The sequence below is a fragment of the Petaurus breviceps genome, unplaced genomic scaffold (assembly GCF_028583685.1).
Source record: "Petaurus breviceps papuanus isolate PSGF00001 unplaced genomic scaffold, PetGlider_PUasm1.0 90451, whole genome shotgun sequence".
NCBI lineage: Eukaryota > Metazoa > Chordata > Mammalia > Diprotodontia > Petauridae > Petaurus > Petaurus breviceps.
In genome coordinates, this window is record NW_027187258.1 from 1,310,604 (window position 1) to 1,328,693 (window position 18,090).

At 48.4% G+C, this 18,090-nt stretch overlaps 2 protein-coding genes across 2 annotated transcripts in view; one reads left to right on the forward strand and one right to left on the reverse strand.

Moving 5' to 3' along the window:
* Positions 1 to 486: 486 nt before the first annotated feature.
* CXCR3 (C-X-C motif chemokine receptor 3) lies at positions 487 to 2,483 on the forward strand. The gene has a single exon (XM_069062472.1). It carries the CDS (start codon positions 487 to 489, stop codon positions 1,801 to 1,803), a length of 1,317 nt encoding a protein of 438 aa, XP_068918573.1. The 3' UTR covers positions 1,804 to 2,483.
* GCNA (germ cell nuclear acidic peptidase) overlaps positions 2,296 to 18,090 on the reverse strand; it is a 19,237-nt gene continuing 3,442 nt past the window's right edge. The window contains exons 2-8 of the mRNA XM_069062405.1: positions 18,014 to 18,062; positions 13,898 to 13,941; positions 9,300 to 9,462; positions 5,829 to 5,973; positions 4,524 to 4,665; positions 3,161 to 3,365; positions 2,296 to 2,928 (exon numbers count right to left, since the gene is read on the reverse strand). Coding sequence (XP_068918506.1) covers positions 2,763 to 2,928; positions 3,161 to 3,365; positions 4,524 to 4,665; positions 5,829 to 5,973; positions 9,300 to 9,462; positions 13,898 to 13,941; positions 18,014 to 18,062 — 914 coding nt within the window. The 3' untranslated portion in view covers positions 2,296 to 2,762. The remainder of the gene's footprint in view (positions 2,929 to 3,160; positions 3,366 to 4,523; positions 4,666 to 5,828; positions 5,974 to 9,299; positions 9,463 to 13,897; positions 13,942 to 18,013; positions 18,063 to 18,090) is intronic.

The following is an 18,090-nucleotide window of genomic DNA, read 5'->3' on the forward strand; positions in this document are numbered from 1 at the left end:
GACTGGCAAGGGCAGTTGTGGTAGGCTGGGTCAGAGTAAATGGCTTCTGAGGTTCTTGGCTATTTCCTCCTTTGGTTTCTTGGACAATGGTCTCTGCAGGTTTGGGGGGGGGGGGGGGGAGAATCAGTCGAAATACAGTCATTCAGTAGTACAGGGGAAGACCATGACCTCTGGATTGTGGGACCTTAAGGCTGGTCACAACCTCTGTGCCTTAAAATGAGGGTATTGTGTTGGGCAGTTCTAGGTTCTCCTGTAGACCTGGAATCCTAATTAAATCATGTATCTAGCATAAGAGAGGGGAGGAGAAAGGGGATTAGAATCCCAGGGTCCGGGCAGCCCTTGCTGCCTTGCCCAGGACATGCTGCCTGGGGCTCTGCCCCTCTCTCGGCCACAATCACTCCCTCTAGTGTAGCACCTGGGAGAGGCTCTTCTCTTGAGGTTTTCTGGTGTAGGAAAGTCTGGGGGGGGGGGTCGGGGTGCACATGCATGTGTGTGTACATACGTCCTTTACTTCCTCTGAAGCATTCAGTCCAGATCTCAACCCCACGGCTGGCTGGTGGTGGCCAGTGCACACCTCCAGGCTGGCACATTTGGGCTGCTAAGCTCCAGGACTGCCACGATGTCCCAGGTAAGTGTCTGCTGCAGGGTAAAGGGCGGCAGAGATGGAGAGAATTGCAGGGCAAGCCACACTTTCTGCTGTCTCCCCAGGTCACTGGCCACCTGGTGCTGCTCGAGTCCGATCTTCACTTCCTGGAGACCAGCAGCCTTCCCTACGATGACTATGGAAACGAGTCTGCTGGCTGCTGTTCCTCCCCACCCTGCAGCCAAGACTTCAAGCTGACCTTTGACCTGGCCTTCTTGCCCACCCTCTACAGCCTTCTCTTCTTCTTTGGCCTGCTGGGCAATGGAGCTGTGGCACTCGTGCTTATGAGACAGCGCCGGGCCCTGAGTGGCACTGACACCTTCCTGCTCCATCTGGCCCTGGCAGACATGCTGCTGGTGCTGACCCTACCGCTCTGGGCTGTGGAGGCTGCCCAGGAGTGGGTCTTTGGCTCAGGCCTCTGCAAGGTGGCAGGGGCCCTCTTCAAGATCAATTTCTACTCGGGGGCCTTCTTACTGGCCTGTATCAGCTTTGACCGCTACCTGAACATTGTACACGCCACCCAGCTGTACCGACGGGGTCCCAGGACACGTGTGAGCCTCACCTGTGCCACTGTCTGGGGACTCTGCCTGCTACTGGCCTTTCCAGACCTGCTCTTCCTGTCAGCCCAGCACGAGCCCCGCCTCAATGCCACACGCTGCCTTTATACCTTCCCCCAGACTGGCCACATGGCCTTAAGCATCTTGCAGCTCCTGGCTGGCTTCCTCTTACCACTGCTCATCATGGCCTACTGTTACACTCACATTCTCCTGGTGCTGCTGGGCTCTCGGGGGCAGCGAAGGCTTCGGGCCATGAGGGTAGTGGTAACTGTGGTGGTGGCCTTTGCCCTCTGCTGGACCCCCTACCACCTGGCCATGATGGTGGACATACTCATTGATCTGAATGCCGTGAGCCGGGACTGTGAGTGGGAGAGCCGGCTGGACGTGGCCAAGTCTATCACTTCAGGCCTTGGCTTTGTGCACTGCTGCCTCAACCCCCTGCTCTATGCTTTTGTGGGTGTCAAGTTCCGAGGCCAGATGCGGATCCTGCTGGGGAGACTGGGCTGCCCAGGCCAGGAGGCTCACCTGCGGCCAACCCCGTCATCTTCCCGGCGAGATTCCTCCTGGTCAGAGACCACAGAAGCCTCGTACTCAGGACTGTAAATATGCAGACCTCAGCCTTCACTTGCCTGCCCCCCCCCCACCCCAAACTTCTCTTCAGATGCCTGCCCTGGGAGGACTTCTTTACCTGGGGGCCATGAACATGGCTGAACTGAAGAAAAAAAAAATCTCTTTTCACTAACTTGTAACTGAAACTTAGCATTTCCTTCAGTGCTGAACAAAGGAGGCTCCATGATGCCGGGTGCAGAGGCCCTCAGCTACAGGGCCCAAAGCAGCAGCCCAGTTTTGAGTGGAGGCCCAGAGAGACACTGGTCCTGTGTAGACAAGGCCAGAGCCAGCCTAGGTCGCTGGTCACTGAAGGACAACATGCTGAAGCTTCAGAAGCAGAGCTATCACCTGCCCAAAGCCAAACAAGTAAGAAAAAGGAGTGCAGTCACTGAGGGCCCTGAGTTGTCCCCTGCAGGGGATGGGGGGAGAAAAGGAATTCCAGAAGAATCTGGGTGGAACCCTGGGGCATGTAAATAAAAGCCTTGATTAATGCCATGAAAAGATTTTATTCTTCACAATCAACATTCCAATGCTTAGTGCTTAAAATCCACAGCTAAAATGGCCCAGTTGTGCTGGCCTTGCTCTGGTTTCTCTGGGGCAGCCCCCTTCCCCCCTTATTTCCCTCTTGGTCATTTCACCCCAGTGAGTTCAGCCCCAACACTGTCAGGATCATGGGTCTGTGGAGGGAGGCAAAAGGAGAGGGCAGCTGGCTATTTTCACAGCCACAATCCTGCTGTTACTTGGGCAATGACAGGAAATCACCATTCAAATGCACAGGATTCGAAATCAGCACTACATTTTACATCAAACACATGAAACAAATTTCAAACAGTTCAACATTACTTTTCCAGCTAATCCTCCCTAACTAAATTTGCTAGAAACAGCAAGATTCTGAGCCCCGGCTGGCCAGCCAGCCCTACTGGCTCTCAGCATTTGGCTTTGATATCACCTTCCTAATTAGAGTGATGGCTTGTTTCTGTATGTTCCGAGGGAGCTGAAGTGGGCTGAGTCGACCCAGATGTGCCATCTATCTGTGTGGGAGGGAGCAAGACTAGAGACCCACGGCACAGAGAGCAGACTGCACGATCTGTATCCACTGAGTTGGAGTGGCGGCCAATCCTAAAATGGAGAAAGAAGGAGTCAGAGAGATCATGGGAACCGAGAAGGGGACAAGAGGCTGGGGCCCCCACTGGTGAGGGAGGCGGAAACCAGGGGCGATGGAAAGAAAACTGGGAAGTGGGTTTAATCTTGCATTCCCAGGCAGCCATGCAGCCTAGAGGCCTCAGGAATGCTACAGAATTCATTGTAGGATGGTCAGTGAAGGGGGGACAGGCCCAGAGGCCACTAGTACCTGGCCTTGCACTGAGTGCACTCATAGATGAACTTGTAGTGAATCTCATAAGTGTGACATCGTTGAACCAAAGGCAGTTCTGGGTGCACCAATATAGTTCTCTGGGCGTAGATTCTCCAGAAGGGGCCGTGACAGTCTCTGACTCCGTGGAACAGCCAGGAAGCCCCATGGCATAATTCATGGATCAGGGTGTCCCGAAGCCGGTCTGGAAAGAGAAAGAAAGCCAAATAGAGCACTTTCTCCTACATGAAATAGACATTTTCTCCCTATAGACACATGATATGCAGTAAGTTCTTTTCAGAGGATGAAAAATGCTATTTCATCCATTCCAACTCACTAATGACCAAACTCTCAAAGAGGGAACCTTTCATTCAAACAAAGCAACACCCATTTAGTGAGCACATACTGGGGCCACAAAGACAAACTCAAACGATTCCAGGTCTCCAGGAGCTCACTTCCTGTGATTGGGAGGTGGGGAGGGGGGGAGGAGACACCCAAAGAGAAGACAATCTGTGCCCAGTTAGAGAGCCCATGAGCTCTTGAGACCTGGGCCCTTGAGACCAGAGCTCAGGTAGGCCCCTGCCCCCAAGCCTCCTCCAGCGCTGGAGGCAGCAGCCTCCTGGGCCTTCTCTAGGACCAGTGTGTCCCAGCCTCTAATGCACAGCTCCCCAAGTGCCTTCTCCAGTTCAGGGGAGGGACCACTGCCTCCTGACTAGGCTTTAATACCTTCTCCTGCTCCTACTAAGATAAGATGAGGACTCCTCATGCATGAAAAGATACATAACCATGCTGCTACCAGGTTGGTCTTCAAGGGTGGGCCTCAGTGTAATCACATGCACCCTTCCAAACCTGTGTCCAGCCAGACTGCTTAGGCTTGCTGCCCAATTGCTGGCATACTCCTGGCCTCTTATCCTGTCACTATCTCCTGCCCACCATTCTTAGCCTCGTCTACCTTAAGCTTACTTCTCCAATGTCCCACTGCGCATCTGCCCACCCCTCACACTGACCCCTGGCTCTCTCCTGCTGACAATACTTCCTTCCTTACCCTTTCTAGTACTGGCTACATTTTCCTCCCATCCTCACTGACCATGGTGGACTCAGAATACTCCTTCCTTCCCCTTGACTCCCCCCACCCAGTGGACCCAGTGTGAGATAGCTAAGGTGGGAACAACTGGACTGGAAAAAAACCATCACAAAGGGACTAAGAACGAAGGAAGAAGGGACAGGTGTTGGTGACTAAGTGGCTACAAGTAGGAGGGTCATAAGAGCCCAAATGACTCAGCGCCTTCAGTCTAAGCCAAAGCAAACAGGGAGAGCTAAGGGAAAGGCCGTCAGGTCACGCCCGGCACAGCCCACTCCTTACCCGCAGAGTCACAGACTTTTTCAGAAAGCTCAATTTGGATAGCACGAGTTGTTTGGGGACCGTCTTCCTTGCCTGATAAATGGCAGTATCCCGCTGTGGTGCGCATCTTTTTATTCCAGTTTATGTCGATCTTCTGTGGTAACTAAGGTCAAAGAGCACAAGCAGGGAGTCAGGAGGTGCCCCCCACCCCAGATCGAGTGCCGCCGTCTCTCTCCCTTAGGGCGAAGGTCACTGCAAAATGGCTTCCCCTTCCTCCTATTTATTAAGAAACACTTCTCATTCGTTCATTCATTCACTTACTTTCCCCTATTTCAAAGGGATCATGACCAAACCAAGTGTCAATAGCCTGCCTGTCAGAGTGAAGGTTCAGGCAGAGCCAAGAATGAGTGTGGGCCCAGGGCCAAGAAGGACGAGCTGCCCTCAGGCCTTCAATTCAGCATCAGGACAGTCACTTAGAAGATGATCTGCTTGTCAAACTGAAGAGTGGGGCTGGAGCAGGCCCCAAGAGGAAAAACACTGCAATAAGGCTCTCTTAGAGCTCAGACACAAACACAGGTCAAGAGACGAAGAAGGACTCTGTAAAGTACAGGCCTGGAAAGGGCCGTGCAAACCAAGCCAGGATCTTTGCCAAAAAAACCCCAAATAAGCTCACAGAGTCTGCAACAACAACAATATACAGGGCTGGGTGAGGTTCAAAAAGTCAGGTGGCAAGCACTGAGGAGGCAGCAGAAATGGGGGAGGGGAAGAAGGGCAGTAGATGAGTCTGAGATTTGATCCTCACAATAACCCTGCGAGGAAGGGTCTATCATTATCCCCACTTTACAGATGAGGATACTGAGGCTAAGAGATGTGAAGTACGGAGGGAGGGAGTCAAACACAAGTTTTTCCTGACCCCAAGGCGAACAAGTTTCAAACCTAGTTACCATGCTTACAAACTACCCCATCAATAATGAGTTCCAGAATTTTGCAAGGAATCCCATCTTCCATGACTCCCCAACAGCCTTACTCTTATCATGCCCCATCCATGCCCTTTTGGGCCTATGCTTTTCCATCTGCTCCCTCCACCTAGATTTCCTTTCCTCAACCCTTGTGTCTCTTGCAATCCTACCCATCCAGCAGGCCCCAGATCAAGCCCTCCTTCCTTTCCTTCCAAAAACTTTCTCTGAAAAACTCCTCCAAAGCCCTTTGGCTAGAAGATGGTGTGTGGGGCCTGCTGGATGGGTAGGATTGCAAGAGACATGGGGATGTGAGGGCAGAAGGCCCGCCTCCCCCACCCTGTACCCACCATGGCACCCTTTAGCCAACCTGTTTCCTAAAGATTGTGGCATTGTAGAAGTGATACAGCTTCCAAATCAACTCATCCTTTTTCAGCTGAAAGTACTTCACATAATCTGATGTGGAGCTGGACAGCTCAGCCAGGAAGCAGCCAGCCACCTGGCACATCTTCATCCTGCAGAAACAAAGTCAAATCATCCACCCAGTAATGCAGGCCTCAAGCCTGGCCCTCAGCCCCTCCCTGGTGCTTGCTGGTCAATCCTTCCTTGTGTCTACCTCCTCCTTTCCCTTCCAACTAACCACCCAGACCCTTGACACCTCAAGCCTTGCCCAGAAGAAACACTTAGTAAATGTTAAGCTAAACGGATAGAATGCAGAATGAAATGTTTGAGGACATGGCCAATGTGGAAATTTCATTGGCTCAACTATGTATGTTTGTTACAAGAGTGGAAAGGAGAAAAGGTCAGGAGGAGGTGGAAGGGAGCTTTTGGGATCTACCCACATTCAACTATTTTATAAAAACATATAAAGAAATGATCATCTCGCTTTGGCTGTGAAACTTGATAAGCACTTTGATCTTTAGAAATATCCTATCAACCTTTAGCAGCCCCATTGCTAAGACCGTGCGCCCCCCCCCCCCGCCCCACATCCCAGAATGCAATCAAAGCTCCAAAACTGAAATGTCCCCATTCTGTTACCAGGCACCATGGGAAGTGCTCACAGTAGGATGAAGGAGACACACCCCAAACCCTCGTGTACACACAGAGGGAGGGAAATTCAGTCAAGAACCATTTGGCAACCTGAAGTCAAACACACACAGGCAAGGACAAATTCCAGGACAACCTCAAACAATGCAGTCTAGCTTTCCAGCCTGACATGCCAGATGTCCCATGTAGCACTAGGCACTGCAAACAGAAACCACCATGTCAAAAGCACAGAAGCCAAGTTCTGGCCTCTCCCATTTAAGATCTTAGCCAGGGGTGCACAACCTGCAGTCTCGAGGTTCTAGGTCCTTGGGTGCAGCCTTTTAACTGAGTCCAAGTTTTACAGAATAAATCCTCTTACTAAGGGGCTTTGTTTGCATTCAAAGGACCACACTTGAGGATCTAGAGGGCCACATGGGGCCTTGAGGTCACAGGTTCCTCACCCCTGGACTAGTCCAACCTCTTCATTTTACAGATGAGGAAAGTGAGAATCTAAGTGAGTTGCCCAAGCTATTAAGTGTTTGAGGAAGAATTCAAACTCAGATCTTTGTGACTCCAAATCCAGCTAAGCCATCTGATGAGGTGACTTGCCCAGGGTCACACTGGCAGTTAAATGGCAGAGACAGGATTTAAAGTCAGGTGCTTTAATTCTTCAGATCGCTTTCTCAATTCATTCACCAGCAGTCTTCTCACCCTGGAAGATCCCTCCTGCCCTTGTGGCCCTGTCCTCTGATAGGTCAATTCCTTCCAGAACCTCCAGTGCAAGGAAGGGCCCAGGCCAGTGTTCACTACCTCCTTCGTCTCCAGGATCCGTCCATTCCGGACCCTCCCTTCCCCCCATCACAACGTCCACCCTCACTTTTCAACTTCCTCCTGGAGGGCAGAGACTGCCTTAGCTTCTATCTGTAAACCCCAGTGCTCAGCAAACCAAATAGCACATGGGAGGCACTTGTCTCCAAATGCAAAGATCTTTCTTTGCTGTAGAGGCGTCAAACAACAGGCTGACCAAATCAGATTAAAATATAATTGGGAAATGCTGAACTAAATAAATAAAAATGAAACCCAAGCCAGACAGCAGGAATCTGACCCCACTGTTGCTGCTGCACCAATGACCCTCAGCAGGTCTGGAGAGTCTATTGGCACATTCCCAGAAAGGCCTCACATTTGGTGGATTCAAGTTCTTGGAGTCAAAAAGGAGAAGGAAGTGAGGGGGCCAGGCAGCAGGACAGTGTTGAGGAAGTGGGCCTGGTTACCTGATAATTTCCCTTCTTTGTCTCTGTTCTCCATTTGTCAGACAACTTTACCCAGAAAGGGGTCAAACTATTTTCGTTGTGTGTATTTCCCCTTCTCGGTCAGTTAGGCACAAAGAGGCCAAAACAAGCCCCTGCCTTGTAATGGGGAAGACAACATGCAAATGACTCCATAAAGAACAGGGGGGCGCATTTTGTCAAGGGGAATTATAAATTCCCAGAGGGAAGGCAAAGGAGAGGATGAGTGTGGAGAAGGAGAGGACTTCGAAGCAGGCAGGCCAGTGGGGAGATGAAGACAACGGCCAAAAAGCCAGTCACTGGATTGGAGCGAGCCTGGAGAAGGCTGGAAAAGATGGGAAGGAGTCACAGTATGGAGAGCCGGAAGTGCCAAAGGGAAAGTCTGCGATCTGATCCAGAAAGCCCTTTGGGAAAAGCAATGTGACAGCTGAGTGGAGGACCGAGAGACTCTTGAGGCAAGAAGACTGGCCAAAGTAATGGACCAAGCACGAGATGCCAAGAGCTTGTACCAGGATGATCACCATCTAAGTGGGGAGCAGATGTCTATGGCAGAAACAACTTGGCAAGAGATTGGAAATATAGGGGTGAGGGGAAGAAGGGAGCCCAGGCTACCGGCCTGTGGGACTGCAAGAATGAGGGAAAGAGGGAAGAATCTGGGGGCAAAGACACTAAGTTCTTTTGAGAACATGTTGAGTTTGAGATTTCTAGGGTTCAACCAAGGCAAGATGTTCAAAAGGCAAGACAGACCCAAGAGAAAGCAGGAAACTGGAGCTGCAGAGACGACCCAGTGAGAAGGTGCCAAACTCAAACAGAACTGGGACCACTTATCTGAACAAAAGGATCCCTGGGGGCTGCCTGGAGGCTTGGTTTTCAAATATAATGTTAGCTACCTTTTGTTCTGTGCTTGTTTATTTTGTTAAATATTTCCCAATTACATTTTAATCTCTAAAGGGGGAATACCAGCTGTGTTTGACAGCTCTGGCACAGAAGAAGAGGGTCTAAGACACCTTTGGTCAGTGGGCATGACCTGAATGAAGCAAATGACCCTGAGGAGAAAAATCAGGAGAACTCAATGTCGCCGAAATCTAGAGAAAAGAGAACATCCAGGAGAAGAGAGTAATTGGTGGTGTCAAAGGAGACAGAGAGGTCAAGGCTGAGAACTGAAAAAAGAGCCCCTAGATTTGGTCATCTCTTCAGAATCCTCATGTGGACACCAGTGGGCAGTCCAGATCCAGAGCTGCTGCAGGGTGCCGGGAAGCTCCTGGAATGAGGACAAAAAGGAGCATGACAGAGGAGAAGGCAAGGGCTGGTCCTTCCCTGATTCCCTGAGCGGGCACTTGTCAGTACCACTCATTTTGGATTTCATTGTTACTTGCCTCCTGCGTAGTTCTATCTTCTCTTCTTCACCAGACCCTGAGGTCAACAACAGAGACTGTGCCTTCTATCTCTGTGCTTCATATTTCCCATAACAGCCAGCATACACAGGGCTGAGTACATACCAAGGACTCAGGTCGCAAGCAATCACATACCTTCTACTGCTCTTCGGAACATCTGGGGAAGTGGCTGATGTGACTGGGGGAGTCGCCAAGGTAGGCACTAGCCCCGAAGTGTCTGAAAGGCCGGACGTGGGGGTCCCTGAATCCTGAACTGAGTTGGGAACATCCCTGGAAGGAGTCTCGAAGAATTTCTTTTCTAAAAGCACAAACAAAATGAACTAGAAAATTGCTGAGTATAAAGGACATCTGAATGGACTGATTTAACTTGCACCCAGGCAACAGGCCACCAGCACCAAGGAGAGCCTTGGAAACACAACCTGGAAGCACCCATCCCCAAATCTAAAGGGCACCCACATGTGTATTCCAAAGCATCTTGATTCGATTTAGGGCTAGAAGGGAACTCAGAGACCATTTATCCTGACAGGCTCCTCTTCCCCCATTTCAGAGATGGGAAACTCAGGAAGATGGGAAAGCCCAGAAGGAGGAAGCAGCTTGTGGGAGATCCCACATGGGATCTTAGTTTTAGAGCGACACCCACAGATGAAGAACTAAGGCCCAAGGAGGGGCATGTGACTGGAGCGGGTGGGGAGAACCTTCCTATCTGCTCAGGATGAGAGGCCAAACTCAGAAAAACCTCCAGTACAGGCTATAGATTTCATTGAGTGAGGGTCAGTACGCTAGCCTGGCTTGGCCCCAGAACTCCAGCTTTCTCTTTCCTATGCTGGTAGTGTTAACAAGGGGAAAATGATTGTCATTCAACAATTACTGTTCAATGAGTGTATGTTATCAGCCAGACATGGTGCTAAAGCCTCAAGGATGCAAAGCAAGCCAAAACAGTACAGAACTGGAATCTCCCCAGAGAAAATACCCAAATACATAGCACTGGACTAGAAGGCAGGAAGCTTCGGGGTCAACTTCTGTCACAGATATTTATCTGGGTGACCTCAGACAAGTCACTCAATCTCTTTGAAATTGAATTTACTTCTCTGTAAAGTGGGGATAGGAATAAGAGTCTTTCTTCCCTGCTTCCCAAAGTTGCTATGAAAAGCAAACCTTAAAGCACCAGGGAAATGCGTGTCCTCATTCTATAGCTCAGCACTGCTGCTCAGGTGGCAGCAGAGGTCAGAGGCCAAGAGGCGAGCCAACACTGACAGGGATCTCACCCCAAATCACCTTTCCTAGACCCCTCTGGTAACCAAATGGATGACACAGAGTTCATGAAGTATCCCTAAAAAGGGCAACCGTAGGAAACTGTGTGGTGGAGGCCTGGCATAAATAAGGGAGATACTGATCAACCAGGAAACTGTCTTAAAGAGAATGGACTGGGGTCTATTGTACCCCCTGAGTCTGTCTTACTACAGTGAGGACCCTTGACCGGAAGAGCTGGCCACGTATTTCCATGGGTCTGTGAATGAACAGTTTGGAGATGAGGGCATAGCAGCTCCTAACATCCGGTGATAGCCAAAATCTCAAAATGGCATCTTGGCAACTGTGGCTGAAAGATGGTCTGTTGAAGGAGTGGAGAAGCATCTGAAAACTACACTAAGAAATCATTTTCAACAGCAGCTAGTCAGCAAACCCAGTGGCGGTAAAGTAAGCTTCAATGGGTACAGCCTCAAATAGTTTTTTTTCTGAGGGAAGAATCTTTTACCCAATTTGCAGACTGACAAGTTATTCACAGAGCCAGGCTAGAATGCAACCCACTGAACAGGGCCCAGGGACTTGGTTCTTTAGACAAATGCTGCCCCAGATAGCATCTGCCACTGAGTCCCCCAAGAAGTGCAGTTATCATCCAGCTACACAATTTGAAACAGCCTTGTTATAGCTACTGAATGCAAGAAAAAACTAAGATTTAAGAGAGGCCTTAAGAGCAGATTTAGTAAACGTGGACAAAGAGAACTAAATGAAGCCCCGCTGTCGGAGATGTTAGCACAGCCTTCCAAACAGCATGGACGGGCAAGATGGAGAAATGTTGGCTTGTCTGGCAGCATCTGCCTCAGGGAGGCTACAGAGTCGGAGCCCTAAGAGGATGGGAGCCAGCCAACGACACTGTGTCCTCAGAATTCAAACCCAGTCTGAGCTGGGCACACCAGACCAGGAATCAGGCAGCTCTCTTGAGCAAAACATAGCGTCAATTCATTTATATGCAGTGTACAACACAGTTCTTTCTTTCATTTTATGTTGCACTTTTTTTTTTTAAAGCAATCAGGGTTAAGTAACTTGCTCAAGGTTACACGGCCAGGTGTTTCTGGGTGGGTGCTAAGTGTCTGAGCCCAGATTTGATCCCCAGGTCATCCCAACACTGGAGCCGGTGCTCTTACTCGCTGTGCTACCTGGCCACCCCTTATGTTGCACTTTTGATACTACTGGGTATTTAAATTGGGAAACTGAAAAGACCATCAATCTAGGAAATAACTATAGGAAATACCTATCATTTAGTCACAAAATAGACTACGAACATTTGTTCATTTGTCCTTGCTGGAAGACCACCAAGTTGCCCCAAGTAATGTCTAAGTGAGACTTCCTGTCACCATCAGTTGCCTACTAATGCTAAAATTGGCAGACTTGTTTGTCACGACACAGGGATAAGGGATCAAGAAGGAATGTCCCCAGATAGGAGCTCCAGGTAAGCACCCTAATAACCAATCACCAAGAAAGCTTTCTTCCTTTAGGTCAGAGCTTCTTGAGCTGAGTCACAAGCCTATGGGTCTTGACCCACAGTTTAAGAAATGCTAAAGGGGTCAAGAGTGGAAAAAGTCATGGTGCACTGAGTCACACACTGGTAGTGTATCAGCGTGGCAGTGGCAGTGGCTCTGCTCAGCTTCGTGTCTCCTGGTCCTGCTCCTGTTACTACAAAGGGATGAAACAAAAGAGGTAATTACATGTTAGAAATGCTATTGTTACTGTTATTGTACAAACTGTTCTCCTGGTTCTCCTCACTTCAGAGAAGCAGCTTCAGGGCTAATGCCACGATCAGCCATGATCCCAGAAGACTGATGGACATATCTGCAGACATGTTGGCAAGGCTGTAGGAAAATAGGTGCCCTTGGGCACTGTTGTTGGAGCTGTGGATTGGTGGAGTCATTCCTGAAAACAACTGCCCTCACAGAAGTTACATACACTTTGACCCAGCAATATTACTATTAGGTCTAGACCTCAAAGAAACCAAAGAAAGAAGAAAAGGACCCACAAGTACAAAAACTATCTAGAGCAGCTCTTTTTGTTATAGCAAACAACTGGAAACTGAGGAAGTGCCTATCACATTAAGAATGACCAAATTATGGTATATGAATGTCATGGAAGAAAATGGCACCAAAAGAAATGGCAAAGGAGAGAAGCCTTGTCTAGAGCAGAGCACAACATGTTCTATCTATCTATACACACGCTGTGTGCAGTGAAGGGGGCAGAGGATAAGGGAGGAGCCTTGCTACTCCCCCACAGCATGGCACCAGCAGTACTTCAGCAAAGCCCTGCGTATCTGACCCTGCTCTGAGCTGAGGGGGTCTGAGGACGGTGTAGAAACCACTTGGCTTTGGGCTCTTTTCCATATCCTTTTCATTATGTCATCAAGGGAGCTACCAGCATCATTACAGACGAGTGGTAAGGCAAGAGGGGAGGGCAGGTTTCACGACTGCTGCAATGTAATGCAATTTGTCTCTAACCCAATTATCCAGAAGAACCCAAAGTTTCCTAGCTATTCATAAACCAGTAACATTGGTCATAAGCTACTGAGTCAGTTCTGGGGGCAACATCTTAGGCTGAACACTTACTGAATCAGGAAAGGACAACTGGCACAAGGAAGGGGACTCAAGATCATGGCACAGAGCCAAGGATGTTTGGAGAAGAGAAGACATGAGCACTGTTTTCAAGCTCTCCAAAAAGTGAGATCCTGAGATGCTGTTAGCTCAGGAGCAGACCCATTTACTGAGCACATCAGAATGCAGATTCCAACTCTGCCCTTAAGGTCTGCATTATGAAATCATCTTAGAATCATGCAAGGTTAGAGCTGGAAGGGGCTACTCTAGTCTCCTCATTCTACACATGAGGAAACCAAGGCCCAGGGAAGGAAAGTGACCTGTTCAAAGTCACAATGCTAGTCAAACCTACAGCTTGCAAACTCCAAATCCAAATACATGTTGTCCATTTAAAAAATCTTTTCCATAATTCTCATACTCACTGGTCATTTATTTTCTCCCCAGATGAACATGACGAGATCTTTGGAATTTTTACCTGGCATAACACTAAATCATAAAGAAGGAAACATTACACATTAGAAGTTATATTTTAAAAGTGACAGCTTAGCAAAGCCAGGTCATACAATAGCCAAAGGACCCCGGCACTGGAGAAGCCACATGGCCCAGCCTGTGGGGGTTTGTCCATCAGGTTCTGGTCCTCAGGAAAAGCAGAACAAAAGGAAGGTAAGGTAACCCAGAAGCAAAAAGTAGAACAGAGCCAAGGAAAGCAAGACACAGGAACAGACCTTGTTCCTGCCAATCCAGGTTCACAGCATTTATTAACTGCAATCAGTTCATACTAGCTTTCTCCACATGGCAGCTCAGCCTGCTCTATGATCATATCCTCCAAACTGTTAATGAAAATGCAGATTACAGTTTAGAAAAGGTTCTACTTACCCATCTCAAATTCTTCATCACTGCTGGACTCCAAAAGTTCAGGACTGAAAAGATAAAAGGTAGTCATTAAACCAGGCATTCTTCTCCCTGCCAGCACCACCACCATACGCACTCAAAGGGATTTTGAGCATCAGTGCTGTGCATCCAAAAATAAAAAAGGTTTCTTGGGCTTTTGACAATCCAAACTATCTATGTTATTTCTTGTAATGTTCGCTATGTCATTTGGTCATAAATTCCTCCCTTCTCCATTGCAGCCAGATAAACTATTCCTTGCTCTCCTAATTTGCTTGTGGTATCACCCTTTAAGTGTAAATCAACAGAACATCAAAGCTGGCAGGGAGCTACCATTTCATCTTACACTCTCACTTTACAGAGAAGGAAACTGAGGCACTGACAGCTGAAATGATGTGCCCAGGGTCACACAGCTAACAAGTTGCAAGCCTTCTGGCCGTAGGTGCAGAGCACCTTAAATACAAACTTTCAGACCTGATAAGGTTTGGGCTGCCAACCACTGAGAATACAAATATGAACAAAAGGGAAGGCAGGTCTTACCCCAGGAGCTCCCATCCTAACAGGGAAGAAAGCTGAAAAGTTTGGCTGGGCTTGGGGAGGAGTGGGGAGAAAAGACGGAGGAAGGCAGCCTGGGGGGATGAAGAGAAGGCCGGGCTAGAACAGGGATTCTTGGAGAGGCTTCTCAGCAGGAGGAGGGGCCCCAGGGGCAGAGGGGATGGCCCATGAGGGGATGATGGGAAATGAAAGAGTGAGGAAGGATCCCAGTAAGGAGCTACTGAAGTAGACTTATAGGACTGGACAAGGAGGTTCCTGATGAGCTCAAAAGGATGAGTACAAAAGAGGGAAGCGGGCCCATAACCAGAAAAGAAAAGAATGGCATCGAACTGTAATAAAAACGTAAGGGTGCTAATGCTCACAATGAGATGAGATGGAAGAATAAGAAACATTGAGAATTCAACACAACCACAACAGAAGCCATTCCCTCCCTCCTCCTGCCTTCCCTTTCACTGTAGAGAAATCTCTAAAAAAAAAAAAAAAAAAGAATCTCTAAAAGTCAAATGAATGCAGCCAATGGAAGAAGCTGCTAACATTGTAATAAAGGGAAAAGAAAGAAGCTTAATGTCCTTAAAGACTTCTGAGGGAGCGGAATAAGAAAGACTCGGCTCTTGGGTGGAGATCTGTAAGAGAAAGAAAAGAGAAGGTAAAAGCAGAGATGCACTTGTGTAGAAGGGAGAAGGAAGAGGATAGAATCTGCAATTTCTCCCAATCCAAGTACATGAAGAGAGTATAAAAACATGGAAGAAGGGGTGGGGGGAGGGGCAAACAGTTTGGTGGAGAAACAGGACTGGCAAAGCAGCAGGAATGGGGTGGGGGTGGGGGTTGTTGAGAGGGAAAATAGGCACAAGCAAAACAAATTTCTTGATCCCAAAGAGGGTGGGAGAAAAGTAGGGAAAAGAACTAGAATCCAAGGGCACTTCACGGGGGGACATTTGGGGATTGGCTGAGCAAACTGTGGCATAGAAATAGGATGAAAGGAACGGCGACAGAGAATTTCAGGGACTCCTGGATTCTATGAAGTGACATGACATGAAGGACATTTCATCCAGTAACGACACTGCTACACCACAGACTCGTGAAAAGCAGGAAAACACACATTGCTGCTGACAAGGCAAACTGCTTGCAATCTTTCTAGAAATAGCTAACAAGGATAAAACTGGTCCTATCTGTTCTCATCCCAGGAAAAAAAGAAGAGCCATCCATAAAAAGATGCTGCAGAGCAGTGAGGAAGCAGAAGCAGCTTAAGTGCACGAGACTGGGGCAAAGGCTGGCGCTTGGACACAGGCACTGAGAAACACAAGGAACATACAGCAAGATGGAAAACGCCATAGTGAAGAACACAAAGGGAACAGAAGCGGGAGAATGCTCATGACAACCGGGGTGTCTGAAGCCCAAGTGACTGGACACGGCCGGCAGACAGAGAAGACGTCGCAGCACTCATTAGTGGTATGCTGCTGCTGTTCTCTAAGGTACTTTTTGATGAAAGCCCATGTAAAATATGGACCAGGCTCACTCTGCCACACAAAGGAAGGTGAGAAACAGCAGGAAACAGTAACTGTGTCCAAACATGAGCAAGTCAGGGAAGTGCTGAGTTCCAGGTTCCCCCATGAATAAAACTGGATCCCCCAGAGGCTCCTGTTCAAGCACCTGGGAACTCTTAAAAGTCTCCAGGAATGCCCGCTGGCATCATCGGGAACATGCTGGGGGCCTACCAATTATCTTCTCAAGAATAAATCTGTTTCAATGGAATTGGATCTTGGCATTAATTTACAATTAAAGCAAAATGCCCTTCAAACAAGAGGAGCAGTGCAGTGGCAGCTAGGTGGCGCTGCACTGAACAGAGTCAGGAGGACCTGAGTTCAAATACAACCTTAAACAACTTGCTAGCTGTGTGACGAGGGCAAGTCACTAAACCCCAAGTGCCTCGCCTCCCTCCTCAAAACAAAACAAAACAAAAAGCAATAGCAGCAGCAGGCAGTGTTTCCCATGCTCCCTTGTCGGCCCTGGGAAGAGCTCACGTCCTACGTGCTCAGACACCATGGGGTGCTGCCAAGTCTCATATCAGGGGGGTTTGAAACTGGTGAGATAACAGTACGTACTGAATTGGAAAGAAGGCTCCCACAAAATGACCCTACACTATCGGACATCTTTCATCAGTAATTTAGGATTGATGTAAAGTGTTCCATTCAAAAATGTCCACTTTACAAATAGCAGATGAGGAAGGGGTAGAAAGCAATTTGTCTGAAAAAGCTACAGATGTTTCAGAGCTCAGTGTCAGTGCAGAGGGGGAAATGGCTCTCAGAAAAGCTGAAATCTTGAGGCAGCTTAACAAGGAAGACAGGGAGAGGCCAGGCTCATTGTTCTCTATCCCACTAAGACATCTGCAATGCTGAGTTCAGCTGTGAATCTCACTTTGGGGAAGGCCATTGGTAAGTGGCAGAGGCAGGCAGGCAGGCAGGCAGAGAAGGAGAATGCTCCTGCCCAAAGCGTGCAAGCTCACAGTCAGCCTCCCAGGTCAGTGCTAGGTTCTACACACAACAAGGCTAGCACTTTTAATCATTGTCAACTATTCCAACTAACAGAGACAGGTAAAGGGCTGGATAACCCCAAATTACTGACAGTCTCCAACCTGTTTTCTGGATTTTGTATTTAAATGCAAATGGCACTGCCTAATTTTCTGGGAATTCACTTTAAAGTAATAAAGACATAATGAGAATACTGTGCAATCTCCCTGTTTTGCTCTGTACTCACAGGCTGATTAAATGTTTACTCTCCTTTTGGTCTTTGGAAAGCTCAGGTCAGTGATTAAAGTTATTCCAACAATGTATGAGAATATCAACAAAATGGTAATTAAGTAAATCAGGGAATAACAAATGTGATAGTAAAGTTAGCTGATAGGTGCCTAGCTAACCATGTGTCAATAAAATGTTTTATTGACAATTCATATGAAGGGCCAAACTTTAGTTTCCTATTATTGTCTACTGTGTGGTAGGGAACCTGTGGCCCTCTAGGTCTTCAAGTGCAGCCGTTTCACTGAATCCAAAATTCACAGAACAAATCTCCTTAATAAAAGGATCTGTTCTGAAAAACTTGGACTTGGGCACCCAAGGACCTAGAAGGCTGCACCCCTGACTATATACTATGTTCCAGGCTACAATCTTGGGATCCAAATAAAATAAAGAAACAGCCCTTGCCCTCAATGAGCTTACACTCCTCTATGGGGAAGACAAATAATGCCCCCACTTTAGAGCCACGTGTTCCTGGCAACGGCGGCAGGCAGTGCTGTGAACCTCCGAAATCAAAGTTTGGACTATCCGCCAGTCTGGAGTCCAATCGGAGGATTCTGAGCAATCATCCAGTGCATTCCCTCAGAAAACCACAGCAACTTCCTCAGAAACAAACTTAGGTCCTGGCCGCGGCTCCACTACTCTAACATGCTGCCTTCGCTCTTACTGGGGCTGCCATTGTGAAACTCGCAGGTATTTCTCCCTTGTTCTTAGACTAGCTCCAATAAAAAAAAGAGAAGACAGGGCGCGAGTTCGTTACCAGGTTTTCTTCCTCCGCTCTTCTTGTCCGTCCTCAGCAGTGCTCGTGTCTGCAGGAAAAACATAGGACACACCTTG